A 14277-nucleotide genomic window follows, 5' to 3' on the forward strand; every position below is an offset into this window, starting at 1 on the left:
TGAACTCATTTAAAAACCAAACATATCGGCTCTATTTGGTTGCAATGGGAATTTAAAGGGAAGTGAAGTGAAATTTTCATACTTTAAAAAGAAATGCTTATAATCATTACACCATATGATTATATAAACTACTTAATTTTTTTAATCATATTTAGTAATGATATATTTTACATGTAATTTTTATTTCACATATTATAACAAAGGGTTTTGGATGCAAAATAAAGTGAAATTTTATAACCAGATATAGAATGATTTGAAATTAATGTTCAAGTCATATGGGTAATGATTACATATATTTCCTCACAATTTGTAATAAGACAACAGAGCATTCCTTAGTCGTGCGGCCACTATGCCCAGACAAAGGGGACAAAATGATGCCCCACCCCATATTGATGCCCATGTGTGCCCCCTCATTAGCCCCTGTACTGATGTAGAAGCTACACGACCAAGGAACATTCTTTTCCAATTTGTAATACTTATGTGGGCAAGAGAACCTTGTTTGCTTGCACCGCCAGTGCATCAACATGCAAGCCAATGGAAGGTCATGCAAAATCATTTAGGGGACGAGCGACAATGTCTTTTCAAGCCCTCCTATGTCTATGTGTAAAGGCATACAAGTAGGTAGGGTTCTTTTCTCCTATATATAAACTAAATCGAGCCAAACCAAACCAAACAAACCAAGATTGATATCAACCAAAACAGAACCAAACATACTCCCCTACTCCCCACATCTCAAACACAACCAGATAATATACTGAAGTAAATGGGTTTTAAATGGGTTCCCCTCGAAACCCTAGATTCCTTAAATATACTGATTCCGATCCAATCTGACCCCATCCTCCATGAGGACCAATTGGGTTTTTAAACTCTAGTTAGAATAGTTTTAGGCTCTTTTTGAAGGAGTTGGTACAAGTCACCATCTTGTATGTTACCCCATCTCTTTTTTCATTTTCACACTGATTCACACCTCACCTGAGTTTCGACATATTTAATTCTATACGTAGACAGAAAACTTAGGAAAGACAACAAAAGGACCTGAACTCTTATTACATGTTGAAGAATTCAATCAAAAACTTAACACGTTAAGTGGAGATTATTTCGAAGCACGCACTAAGCTTCATTCACCTGACTTAAGTACCCTGAACATGCATGGTACTAGAAAAGATACCAATGGAGATTATTTCGAAGCACACACTAAGTTTCATACATCTGACTTAAGTGCCCTGAACATGCATGGTACTAGAAAAGATATCAAGGGCCTAAATAAACCAATGTAGGATTATAACTCTATAATTCTCAATTAGGGTGTCAATTTTCATCTTATTGGATTGAATGCAGCCAACTGGTTCCACCTGAGTTGAACCAAACCCTTTATCCGGCTAATCCGGGCTGCTCTTATATGAGATCAATACAAACCAGATCGATTGAAACTGAAAATTGGACCGAACTCTTTTTTTTTAACCTAACGACAATTATCCAAACCTTCAATCCTCATTTAAAAACAAAACATATAAAGAAAAGTGAAAATGAAAAATATTTCCTCACAATTTGTAATAAGGCAAAAGAAACATTCCTTAGTCGTTTGGCCCCTATGCCCTGACAAAGGGGGCAAAATGATGTCCACCTCCTCATTGGGCCCTGTCTTGACGTAAGAGTTACACGACCAAGGAGCATTCTTTTCCAATTTGTAATACTTATGTGGGCAAGAGAACCTTGTCTGCTTGCACCGCCAATGCACCAGCATGCAAACCAATGGAATGCCATGCAGAGTCATTTAGGGGGACGTGGGACAACATCTTTTCAAGCCCTCCTATGTCTGTGTGCACTGTGCCTAGAGGCACACAAGGAGGTAGGATTCTTTTCTCCTATATATAAACCGAATTGAGCCAAACCAAACCAAACCAAGATTGATATCAACCAAAACAGAACCAAACAGACTCCCCTACTCCCAACATCTCAAACACAAGCAGATAATATACTGAAGTAAATGGGTTTTAAATGGGTTCCCCTCGAAACCTTAGATGCCTGAAATATAGCGATTCCGGTCCAATCCGAACCCATCCTCCATGGGGACCAATTGGGTTTTTAAACCCTATTTAGGATGGTTTTAGGCTCTTTTTGAGGGAGTCGGTACAAGTCACCATCTTCTATGTTACCCCATCTCTTTTTTCATTTTCACACTGATTCTCACCTCTCACCTTAGTTTCCTCTCCACCATCCCAGTAGCTTTCACAATTAGATACTACGTGTCTTTGGTCCTAACCCCAAATTATCCAATCAAAGAAAGGGGAAAAAAAAATGGCCGAAAGTGAAAGAAAAATGGAGAAAAGCCCAAAAAGCAAAAGGAAAGAACCTTCCCAGCTGACCCAGATCCCACCATTTTCATCTTCTCCCAAGAAGATGAATAAAACAGAGAACAAGTGAAATAATCATAATCCTCAAAAACCCTATTTTCATTTCTCACAGAATAGCCGTGTGGGTCCTTACTTCCACTACTCCATTATACTTCAAAAGTTCAAACTTCAATTCATTCCATACTCTGTATATACTTCTTCTTCTGCAACTTCAATCCTAATTGATGGAGTACTAGAAGAAAAAAATAAGCAAAATCCCCAACTCAAGTTGCAGGAATTATTTACAAAGGAAATCAAAATCAAAATCAAAATACCCAACTGAAAGCTTTGAAGGAATGATGATCAGTGATGTTTAATCTGAGTTTCAAAACCCAAATTCTTCCTATGTAACTTGTAAAATATTTACAAGAGAACCAAAAAACTAACAAAAATACACTCACATTATTATGGTTTTAAAAGGGATGAAGGTTCCTGCTCAATCCATTCACGTTAGAGAAGAAACCCACCAAATCTTGTCTGTAAGGAAGAAAGGAACGTTTGCGGTCTTCCTCCTTTATAGCTCTGTTACGAACGTAATGGATCTCGTGAGCGGATACCGTGTCAACAGACACTCCCTTGGCTTTCACTTTGCCCTTCGCGGCGGCAGTGGCGGCAGTGGCGGCGACGGCTACGGCGACTTTATCTTGGGAGGAATTGTGTTCTGGGTTGGAAATGGAGTTCCTCCTCTCTTTAGGATGCTGTTGGTGCTGATCAGCTTTCGGAACCGCCGCCCTGTCAGCCGCTTTTTCAGTTTTGTAATTTCTCTTTCTCATGGTCTTGGACTGAGAGAGAAAAACGTAGGTATCCTTACCGTCACTGTTGCTCCGGGGAAGGAAGTCTCTGAATTTCCATCGCTTTGAAGATCCAGATCCGGTAGAGCTGCTCTTCTTGCATCTATCAGGAGATGCTTCGACGGATTTCGGCTTCCAAACACAGTAACTTCCGGCGGGGAGACTATCAAGTTCGTCGGCTTCGGAGGAAGAAGAAGACGGAGGGTTAAAATTATCGTTATCGAAATCACGATCCTCTGTCATGAGTTTTCCTAGAGGAAGACGAAGGGTCGAGGATTTTTTGGGAAGCTTGGAATCGTCGGCGAAGAGAAGATCCTGGTTAAAAACCGGGTAAATGGGACGAATCTGACCGTTATCGAAGATCTCGTCGGCAGAAATGGGAGACCCATCGGGATCTCTGGCAACGAAAGCGAATTCGAAATCATCGTCATCGACGTCCTCTTGAGAAGGTTGATCGTTAGAGATCTTCAGTGGCTTAGGAGGGCCTTCATCGATGAGATGTCTTGTGGGTAAGGAGGAATCCTTGTCTTGGGGAAATTCTTCGGTGACTTTGGCGGCGATCTCTGCAAGCCTACTAGAAGAGTAGCTGTTGAAGCTTGGAGATTGAGAGAGAAGAGGACTCTGATGCATAGCCTGCATCATTTCAAACGAATTCTCTCTCTCTAAAGCCAAGAGCCAAAATCCAAAAAATAAATGTCTCTGAGAGTTCTTCACCAACGAAAATCTCTCAAGAGAATTTAACGCTTCTTCTTTGATTTTGATATTGGTTGGGTGTTAGGGGTAATGGTTTCGTTTCCTATTTTTATCAAAGGGGACTGAAAGAGGTGGACAGAAATGAGGAACCCATGCTGGCTCTGGTTTGTTTTATTTATAGAGAGAGAGAGAGAGAGAGAGAGAGGAACCAGACGCGTGACGTGACACTCAGTAATGCGCTGTTATTCGGTGTGACACGTGTAACAGAGAGAGAGAGAGAGAGAGAGAGAGAGAGAGGGGTCGGTGGGTGGAATGGGAAATTGCAATTCTAACTTCGCAGTCCACAACCGCGGTTTGGCCATTGCGAGTCTGGAAGCCTTTTTATCCTTCTTCTCCAAGGAACCTGCGGTATAACTTCTAACTTCTAAGGGGTGGATTTTTTTTTTAAATAAATAAAAATCGGGCCAATGGGAGAGATGATGTGAGTATCTTCAATGCATAGTAGAGGGAGAGGGGTAAGATGATCATTTTGTATCTAACACCAGTTTAACAATTCTCTACGCTAAAATGACAGTTCTTTTTCTCATAAAAGATATTTTAATGTGTCACACAGGTTTATGTGTGGTGAATTAAAATTGGGCACCAATGAGGATGTGCAATGAAATATCATACAAGAGGGGCGGGCCCATTTCTATTTATTTGATACCAAGGGCAAGGGGCATTTCTAAAGGGAAAAAACAAAGATGGACATGGTGAGGGCTAGCTCTTTTTTTATGCCAAGGCATTTGGGTAGGGGTAATGTAGTCTTTTTATCCTTCAATGTTTGAGCATAGATACACGCAATCAAGTATCATTCTTTTTCTCTTTAATTTATTTATTTTTATTTTTAAGTAAGTCACAACAATATGGAAAAATGAACACTCCGTGCGCCTAATCCACACAATCTTCAATTCACCCAAACCATCTAGGTAAATCCACGGATAGATACAGAATAAATAAGAAAAAAACACATACACACACTCACACAATGCGTACGATAGAGTTTGATCCCACGACCTCCTCCCCTGGGTGCCGACTCCACAAGCCCAAGCTACCACCACTAGGCTATTCTAGTGTTCACTAGTTGGGTGCTTGTACACCTCCTCGAACTGGCACAATGATCATGCAACCATATAGCATTCTCATTCCATAGTTTTTTTTTTTTTTTTTTTTTAATTAATATAATCAAACTATTTAATAAATGATTTATAAACCCCAAGGGATAGCGGAATTTGCAAGGGACATTTGTCTCAGGAAACGTGTGGTTCTGAGTTCCACTCTTACCTCATAGCATATAGCGTAGATCCAAGGATTAAGAGCAATCAAACACGTACCCCAAGGCTTAGATGCATAGCCCAAGGTGCTCCCAGCCCTTGGATCTACGTTATAGGACATATAACGCTACACAAGATCTAATTTGGTGTTTGATATCTTTCATTATTTTCTATAAAAGTTAAATGATGCTCATTCAAATTCAAACCCCATATAATTTGATTCAAACGATTATAAAGTCAATATGAACCAGTAGGACTAGTTTTGGCCTTGATACCCATACCCATCGTTTGCACACTTTTTTTTTTTGATTTATCTATGATTTTATTCTGGTTTAACTAGTTCAGTTGAATTTTGATAAACCGGTTCAATTCGATTTGCAATTCACACCCTTTTTTATAATGGTGTCTGGTAATCTCACATTCTCACGTGACAATCCAAAAGCAACGGCTAAGTGCTAACTAACTATAAAATGTACTAACCATAAAAAGTTCCATTTGTGATAACTTAATCTGTCACTCTGCTACGTGTTACCAGGTGTTCATATTTTTTTTATTTATGAAATAATTTGGAAAATTTTAAGAAAAATAATAATTTTTGTAAGACAGTTGGGAGTACAGAAGCTCCTATGGTACCTACGTGCAGCCTAAGCTATTTACAGAAAATGGGCCCGGCCTACCCCTTTTTATATCTTTAATCTGTAGTGTTATAGGGCGTGTAGTGCACATTCAATAATCAATAACACTTAGACATGCAATCTAAGATGAAGTGCATCCCAAAACATTCCTGATCATTGGACATGTGTTATAGGGCGTGTAGCATTACAAAAGATCTTAATCTTCTTTTGTCGTTATTTGCCTACCATTTGAAGTTAATTCTTTCGTCGTTATTTGCTACTTTAGCACCTTGTGATCTTTGAGAAGATCATTACGAGCCCTCTCTGTCAATGTTTTTGTAGATTCTGAGAATTCCATGGTGGATTAGGACGAGAATGAATCTGGGAATCCAAGACATACTCCTTTTCAGACCCTCTGCTCTCCTCTAGGGAGGGATTTTTTTATAGAGAGAGAGGTAAGTCGAGGGTAGCCTCCCGCTTGACCGATTTATCAGAGTCGGAGGAAGATCTCTCATCTGATGACCCTGAACAAGAAGGTGATGAAGTTGATGCGACATATTCAGAAAATACGAAGTAGATGAAGATGATTTATTATAAAGACAAATTCCTCCTCTACAACTCTTTTCCTTGTTGGTAATTCCTATTCTCGACTACTCAAGGTTACTGAGTTGTGGATCTTGTGTCTAGCGCATTGGCATGTAACTTGTACTTAAGGAACAGGTTTTAGAAAAGTTAGTAGATCGATTTCTATTACATGGGTGTGTGAGTGCACTTTTTCTTACACCTTGATGTGTGTGACTGGTATCTCTGCTTCGTATTAATTAAGCATTGATATCAAACACAATTGATACTGATGTAGTCGATTTGATTCTGATACCTAAAATACCCTATCAAGAATTGACTTGAAGTGGCCTGAATGAACTTGAATCTCAAAGCTCAATAGGAATCGATAACTCTTAATCGATGAAAATCGAGATCAGGCTCAACCAATTTCAATCCAAACCGACCAATTCAACAAATTCGATTCCAATTCTGATTCTTGAAACCCTACTACAACTACTATGTGAATCATGTTAATATAATCATCTTCATTCCTTTCTTAATGACCTTTTCATTTTTTTTATTAAAATATTAATGATGTTCCTTTATATGGCAAGTGGAGTATCAATTAATTAATCAAAACATTAGTATTCCTCATAGTCCCTAGTCTGTACTCATTAGTAGTCTCTAGACTAGGGCTGGCCCGCACTAAGGACTGAAAAGGTCAAGTAGGACCCTAGTCTAAGTCAAGGGCTCCACGAACTGAGTTTGTTTGATTAGGAAGCAAAGTTAATGCAAGTCTATTGGCCTTTTTCTACATGTTGTTCAACCAATAAGCTTTTACCACGTGTTGTAATACCAAAACAATTAAAAATGAGATTTTTTTTTAAAATAATTAATCATCAGGCAACTTGTGGGCTCGGGACAGGTTTTTCTTTGGACAAACCTGAACTGCTGGACGCTACCAGCCACCATAAATATCCGAACCCATGCTAGTTGTGGTTGTGGTCTTTTTTTTTTTTTCAAGATAAAATTATATTTTTATTTTTTTTTTAATTTTGAAAGTTTTATGATGAATTATTATTATTATCATAACGATTTATTATTTTTTTCAAATGTCTCATGGCATTTATTTATATGATAAATGTCTATTTGGAACGTTGGGTAGAGGACATTGTTTAGATTAGTTACATCTTAAATTTAAGAATTTAATTTAATCAAATGCCCTTTTATTTGAATTCCCACACATTCTCTTTTGTCCATGCACACACACACACACACATATATATATATATATATATTTTAGATGTTAATGTGCACTCTCCCAACTCTGAGTAGAAACAACGTTTAGATTAAAAAATAATAAATAAATAAAAAAAGATAGCTCGAATTTATTTTGTGATTTTTGAAAACTCACTTTTCACATTACATGGATAGCTATCCGGGTTTTATTTAGCATGCAAGAATAGAAGGTGATTTTTCTCAAATTCACAAGATAAATTTGAATTATCCATTTTTAACTTTTTTTCTAAACTCGCTATTCTCACTTAGAATTGAAAGAGCGTGCAATAACGTTTAGAGTACTGGTACACATGCATTGATATATAAGAGATGCATGTTAATATAAAAGGGAATGTTTGAATAAATTAGACTTTGAAATTTAACACATGGCTAATTTAGACTATGTTCTCTCCATCCAACGGTCAAAACCGATATATTATCTGTCCATGTGGCAGAATTATGCTATGACGTTTCAAAAAAAAAAAATACTTGTGATAATAATAGTTCACTTTTATACTGAGGATAAAAAGGGTTCTACAATAGGGAGGAGAACCCGGGGAAAAGAGAATTCCCAAAACCTAGTTCATGGGAAGCACAAAGCCATTAACAATATAGTATGACCATATATTCTCAACTTTATTTCTACCGTAGAAAGACATAAAAATCAAAACTTTGTTGGACTTGCCTGATATCATTGAAGACGAACTAGGTTAGGTTGAATCGAGAAAAGCCTAAAATTTCAATTAGCAAGTACTTATCATCCCAAAAATCATATGAATAATTTATTTCTAACAATTTGTATAAATTAATGTAGAAAATTATAGATGTTAACATGTTATTATATAGTCAATAGTATGTTGAAGAACCTAATTGATTTTTTAATCCATACAACTACTCATAACATAGTAATAATTTGAAATAAATAAAACTGAGAGGAATCTATACACTAGCATTGTATATTGGTATCCAATACACTGGAGAGAGCAATGTTCATTTCTATGGATGTGAAAGTGTACAATAGAGACCCACATGTATTAATGATGATAGAGAATAGAGAATTTATGAGAAGGCTCATATATAAGATGTCATATATACATCATTTTTCAGACCTTGTAGTAGCAGGAGCCTCGTGCATTAGGTTGCTCTTTTTTTATGTACATCATTTCCCCTTAATATATTTTTTTTCCATCGTGATTGATTATAAGTTATAGGAGTTTGACTATGATCCATCCTGCAAAAAATTAGCATATATCCTTTGGGACTTAGTTGAATAGCATGTTCTCATCTCCATTTACACAGTAGAAGGCATAAAAATCAGAGCTTAGCTAGACTTGCCTTATATCACTGAGGATGATTCGGGTCAGGCTGCGTCCAGAAAAGCCTGAAATTTCAGCAAGCTAGCAAGTCCTTATCATCCAAAAAACGCTTAAGTAATTATTTTCCAACATTATGTATAAATTAATGGATGAAAGGTATAGATATTATGATAATATGTCAATTTCCCTGCAAAATATGTTCATAAATATGTTTTCAACAAAAAAATTTGCATCATAGTAAGACGTTACATAACTAACATTTTATTTTAAATTATAAATAACTTCTAATAATCAATAATATGTTGAAGAACTTAATCGATTTTTTTTGGGCGTGTGTGTGTGCACAAAGGGCTCACTAGGAGATATACAAGGGACCTACAGAGAAATCAAGGAAAGAAACCACAAAGGGACTAGAACGGGGCCTAAGAGGGCTAAAACCTTATTGGAAAACAAGAAAAATACTGTTAGTTTTATAACTTAGATGTCGACAAGGGTACATTGATCAAGTCCCTGAAACACTATCCCAAGGGAGAAGAGCCAACCAATAGTGCCTCATTTAGTAAATTAGCACATCATTAATTGTGAGTGATATGAAAAACATCACATATCCCTCAAAAAATATATCATATACCTTTTAAAGCAAGAAGATTCTAGCCTAACTTGTACCCCCTTCTTCTTCATCTTCTCCTGCTTCCCTTCTTCTTGTATCCCCTTTCTTTATTATTATTATTATTATTATTTCCTTTTACTTTGGGAAGGATTTTAACCTAAGCCACATCATTGGTTACTAGTTTTTTGTCATTATAATCAAATGTGTCCTTATCATAGTTTTCTTATACATGAGTTAATTCCAATAAATCATTTTATTTACACACTTCATATCATTTAATACTTTTGTTGATTATTCTCAAAAACATAAAATTTTTTTTTCCATCCTCCAGTTCATTAATATGGTATCGAGCACAAACCTTAAAAAAGAAAGCATGGTTGCCAGTAGGATTTTTTTATTTCACTCCTAAAAATATATAAATAAATAAATAAATAAAAACTTTATTATGAATGTTACGCAACTCCAACCATTTTATGGGTTAGTTGCTTACAACTTGCAAAAATAGTTCGATTGACAAGAATATATTTAACAAGGGAAAGGCTAGGTATGTCGTCGATATACCCGGATCTGTGTTTATCTCTCTCTTCTTCCCCATTAGAAAAGTCCCCTATGCCCCTCTCATCCCAGATTTTCTATTGGTTGAGCCGCTAGCTTGTGAACCCATGACTGGTGTAAATTCCAACATCACAAAATGCAATTAGAATATATAATTAAAAACAATGAGAACATATGATAGTTACTAATGAAACTAGGTTTGGCCACATTTAACAAATGTTTGAGTTGATATTGAACTACATAAGATATATTTTAGGAATTTTTGCAATGGAAAAGGTACATGGATCCACCAGAATTTTATTAATTAAAATAACTTCATTTACAACTATTCAAGTTACAGTAAAAATCAAGAGTTTAAATTTTGAAAATCAAAATACAAATAGAATCAAGTGTGATACTGTGAACCAAGAGTTACAAGCTAAAACTCATACTTGAAATTGAAGTAGAGACTTAAGTTTGGCAGCTGAAAAATGGGTTGAATTATTTGATGCCTTCTTAATGGAAGTATCGAACTTCGGCACTTGAAAATCCAGTAAAGGAATGCTTGAGTGGTTGATTATGGCAATGAACTAATTTTTTTTTTTTTTTTTGGTAACAAGGGGTATCCAGGCCTTCAGCCTGACTAGTCCCATGGGTCCATACTAACCCCACAATTGCATAGACTAGATCATATTAGGGTTAAATGAAAACCATTCAACTTTCACAAAAAACAGTACAGAGCACTAAACACCCCATGTGAGTGTAAGAGAAAAACTGAAATATGTTAAAATATAGTTTAGGCTTTTTTTCTTCTTCTTCTTTTTTTTTGGGTAGAGTAGCATATAGTTTAGTCACACACACCTAAATTAGAGAGAGAGAGAGAGAGAGAGAGAGACTCTTGCTACATTTCTCCTTGGTTGTGTGTGCAATGGTGTTACACTTGTTTTCAATTGAAAAAACAATATAGGTTCCAAAACAATGGTGTAATTCATATGGTTAATATTTTGTACAGGGACTGTCTAATTGACATTTCTATAGCTATACATTTATATTTTATTCCTAAAATGTTCTTTTAAATCTAGAGTAAATTGATTTTAAAAATAATTTAAAAGTAACTTGTCATTATATCATTATAAAAAATCGTCTATATTTTGCATATTTTTCAAATATACATGTGAAATGACATCATTTTTCCTCTTTGTTATATAAAGTGTGTAACAAATTATTTATTTGATATCTTAAGGGGTGTCAATAGGGAAATCTCTTTGTATAATGCATCAAATTCTCTTCGTAGCAGACACACAAAAAAAGAGTTTGATTATCCCTTTAATTGAATAAATTTCACTATAAATGGATGTAATAGGAAAGAAAATGTTGATAGGTAATACACGTAGGAGACTAGTATTCGCCCATATGGATGCTTGTTAAGAGTAAGACTTAAATAAACTTTGCCAAGAGGACCATGGAAGCAGCTACAAATGATGAGGCATAATAAAGCATGTTGTACTAAGAAGGTGATAGCTCCATAAAAAAGATGGCCAATTGCAGAAATGCAATCCACAACATTGGACTTTTAACACCCCCCCCTCCCAAAGTAAAAAAGAAATTGTAATAATTGAAGGAGGGGGGGAAGAGAGTTAGTAATACAAAAACACTAAGACTGTGTTTAGTATCCATTCTTGGAATATATTCTAGGTTTAGAATGCATTTTAGAAGCAATAATAATAATAATAATAATAATAATAATAATAATAATAATAAAGAACCAGGTTTTAGAATACACTCTAGGTCCAAAATCTATTACAAGGATACAAACCAAACAACATAAGATTGGTATAAAAAATAAAAAATGCATTCTTCATATGTTGCTTCAGCAGCATACAAGAATCACTTATTCATTGTATTCTGTTATTAAGAGAAATGTGAAGATAGAGAACTAATTTACATGTGAAATGACATGATTTTCCCTCGTTGAAAAACTCAGTGTTTATACTGGAAGGCTCCTATCGGAAAAAAAATAGTAGAAGGCAAAAAAGTAAGATTACAAATTATTCGACACCTTAAGGGATGTCAATAGAAAAATACTTTTTTGTATAATGCATCAAAATCCGTTTGTAACAAACACACAAAAGAAAATATTTAATCATCACATTAATTGATTAAATTTCACCATAAATGGATGTACTAAGAAAAAAATGTTGATAAGTAATTCACATTGGAGACTATTACATTGCCTCAATAGATGCTTGTAAGAGTAAGAACCAGAATAAACTTTGCCAAGAGGACTGCAGAAGCAACTATTAATGATGGGGGCATAATAAAGCATGTAGTAATAAAAAAAAAAAAAAAAAAAAGGATTGCTAGCTACATAAAAAAGATGGCCAAAAACTCAAATGATATCAAATTTGTGATAAACATTGTTATCATCAAGCAAGCAACACCAAATAATTATAATTTTTTTTAAATGATACCAAATAATTATTATTGATTATTTCATATTGTTGGAAACAATAACAATGACAACAACATTCAAAACCTTATCCCACTTAATGGGGTCGGCTATATGGAGATTTTAAAAAATACAAGTGTAAGGATCTATACAGAAAAATTGACAGATTAAGACTAATTATAAAGTGCCCACTACCAACCTGATGTATTAATAAACATTATTAAAGAGATATAGATAAATATAATTAAAAGTCATACATGACATCTAAGGAATTGAAAGAGACAATAATGTGTACTTTTCAATAACTTGCATGTGAAGGAAAGTTAATTTTGAAATTTCAAAATATTGAAACAATCACATATTGGCTGATGTCATTTACCCACAAGATCCAGTTAATCAAAAGTTCGAACAAATCATTGCTTTTAATCTTTTCGAACCTTCTCCACTCCATTTTAGGTTGGTTCTTATCAGATTTAGCAAAAGAAAATATATAAACTGAGACAAAGTATAAATCAAGTTAGATCCAATAAGAAGAAATAAAAAATAACATTTTAACCCAAAAAAAAAAAAAAATAGTGCCTCAGATGCTGGATTTCTTCATAAATATAAAACAAGATAATCAACCTAGGATAACCCATACCATATTTTTTAAGATCAAGACTTACTAACTTAAAGAAGAATATCAAATGGGTATGTCACAAACAATGAACCAAGGTTCAAGTTAGCGGAATCAGTCTGGAAATTGACGCAATCAATTAAAATTGGTTTGAACCCTAGAAAAAATTTTGGATTGATCAATTCACATCGACAATTATCAAGATTGGACTCAACTGATTCCGATTCTGATATTTTTATAACTTGGTCACAAATCATAATTTAGACATAGTTACCAAGTTTTCATTGTAATTGATTTTACATTAATGTTTGGAGAGGAGGGGATCATAGATTTTTAGTAATCCAAATGTTGATCTAATAAATATTCAAACTACACAATATTTGTGTGGTTTATTCATCCATCTACACAAGGTTTCAAATAAAAAAGATTGTTTCAGGTAGATCGGATTTAACCTATCTAGATCAGGGATTCAGGATTGGTTGACACTGGAATATGATGTAGTATTCTTTTATTTCTGCTTAGTGGGTTTTTTCATGCAATCGAAAGAAAATGGAGAAAGAACCCAGCCATTCTGGTGTAGACCAATGGGAAGATGTATGAAAGCATCTTCAACGCACAGGGGCAGGAGGGCAATGTGATCTTTTCCTGCCCATCTATGTCTAGATGTAAACAGCACCAAACTGGTAAGATTCTTTCTTCAATATATATATATATATATATATGCAGAATGGGCAATGGGATCAGCCTCAACGAATTTAGATTCTGACTCAGCCGAAATGTGAGATCCACCACTCTGAGCCAAAAACTGTGGCGGGGAAAACAAATCAAAAATCAAAACAAGAAGAAGAAGAAGAAGAAATGAGAAAGAAGCAAGTAAAACCTATAGGATTCATAGTAATGACATCTCTCACGTTGCTTCGTCTTATCATCCGAACAGGTTACATGTGATATGTGGGCATTAGAAAGATGGGAGCTCAGATAACATTGGGGGATATAAATAGAACTTATATTCCTGACATGTGAGTGTACTGGTTGAGTTATTAAGATAGGAAAAAAAGAAGTGACTGACCACTCAATGGGTTATTGAGCAGCAATATCAAATTTGATTTAATGAATACCCCACCTCA

At 35.1% G+C, this 14277-nt stretch overlaps 1 protein-coding gene across 1 annotated transcript; it reads right to left on the reverse strand.

Moving 5' to 3' along the window:
• Positions 1-2426: 2426 nt before the first annotated feature.
• On the reverse strand, positions 2427-4037 carry LOC122078510. Its single transcript, XM_042644524.1, has one exon. It carries the CDS (start codon positions 3824-3826, stop codon positions 2807-2809), a length of 1020 nt encoding a protein of 339 aa, XP_042500458.1. The 5' UTR covers positions 3827-4037; the 3' UTR covers positions 2427-2806.
• Between the last annotated feature and the right edge of the window lie 10240 nt (positions 4038-14277).

This window comes from Macadamia integrifolia, chromosome 5 (genome assembly GCF_013358625.1).
Source record: "Macadamia integrifolia cultivar HAES 741 chromosome 5, SCU_Mint_v3, whole genome shotgun sequence".
Lineage (NCBI taxonomy): Eukaryota > Viridiplantae > Streptophyta > Magnoliopsida > Proteales > Proteaceae > Macadamia > Macadamia integrifolia.

Bases quoted from the DNA above. Each gene is read 5' to 3' on its own strand.
- LOC122078510 (XM_042644524.1), bottom strand. From the start codon at position 3,826: ATGATGCAGGCTATGCATCAGAGTCCTCTTCTCTCTCAATCTCCAAGC.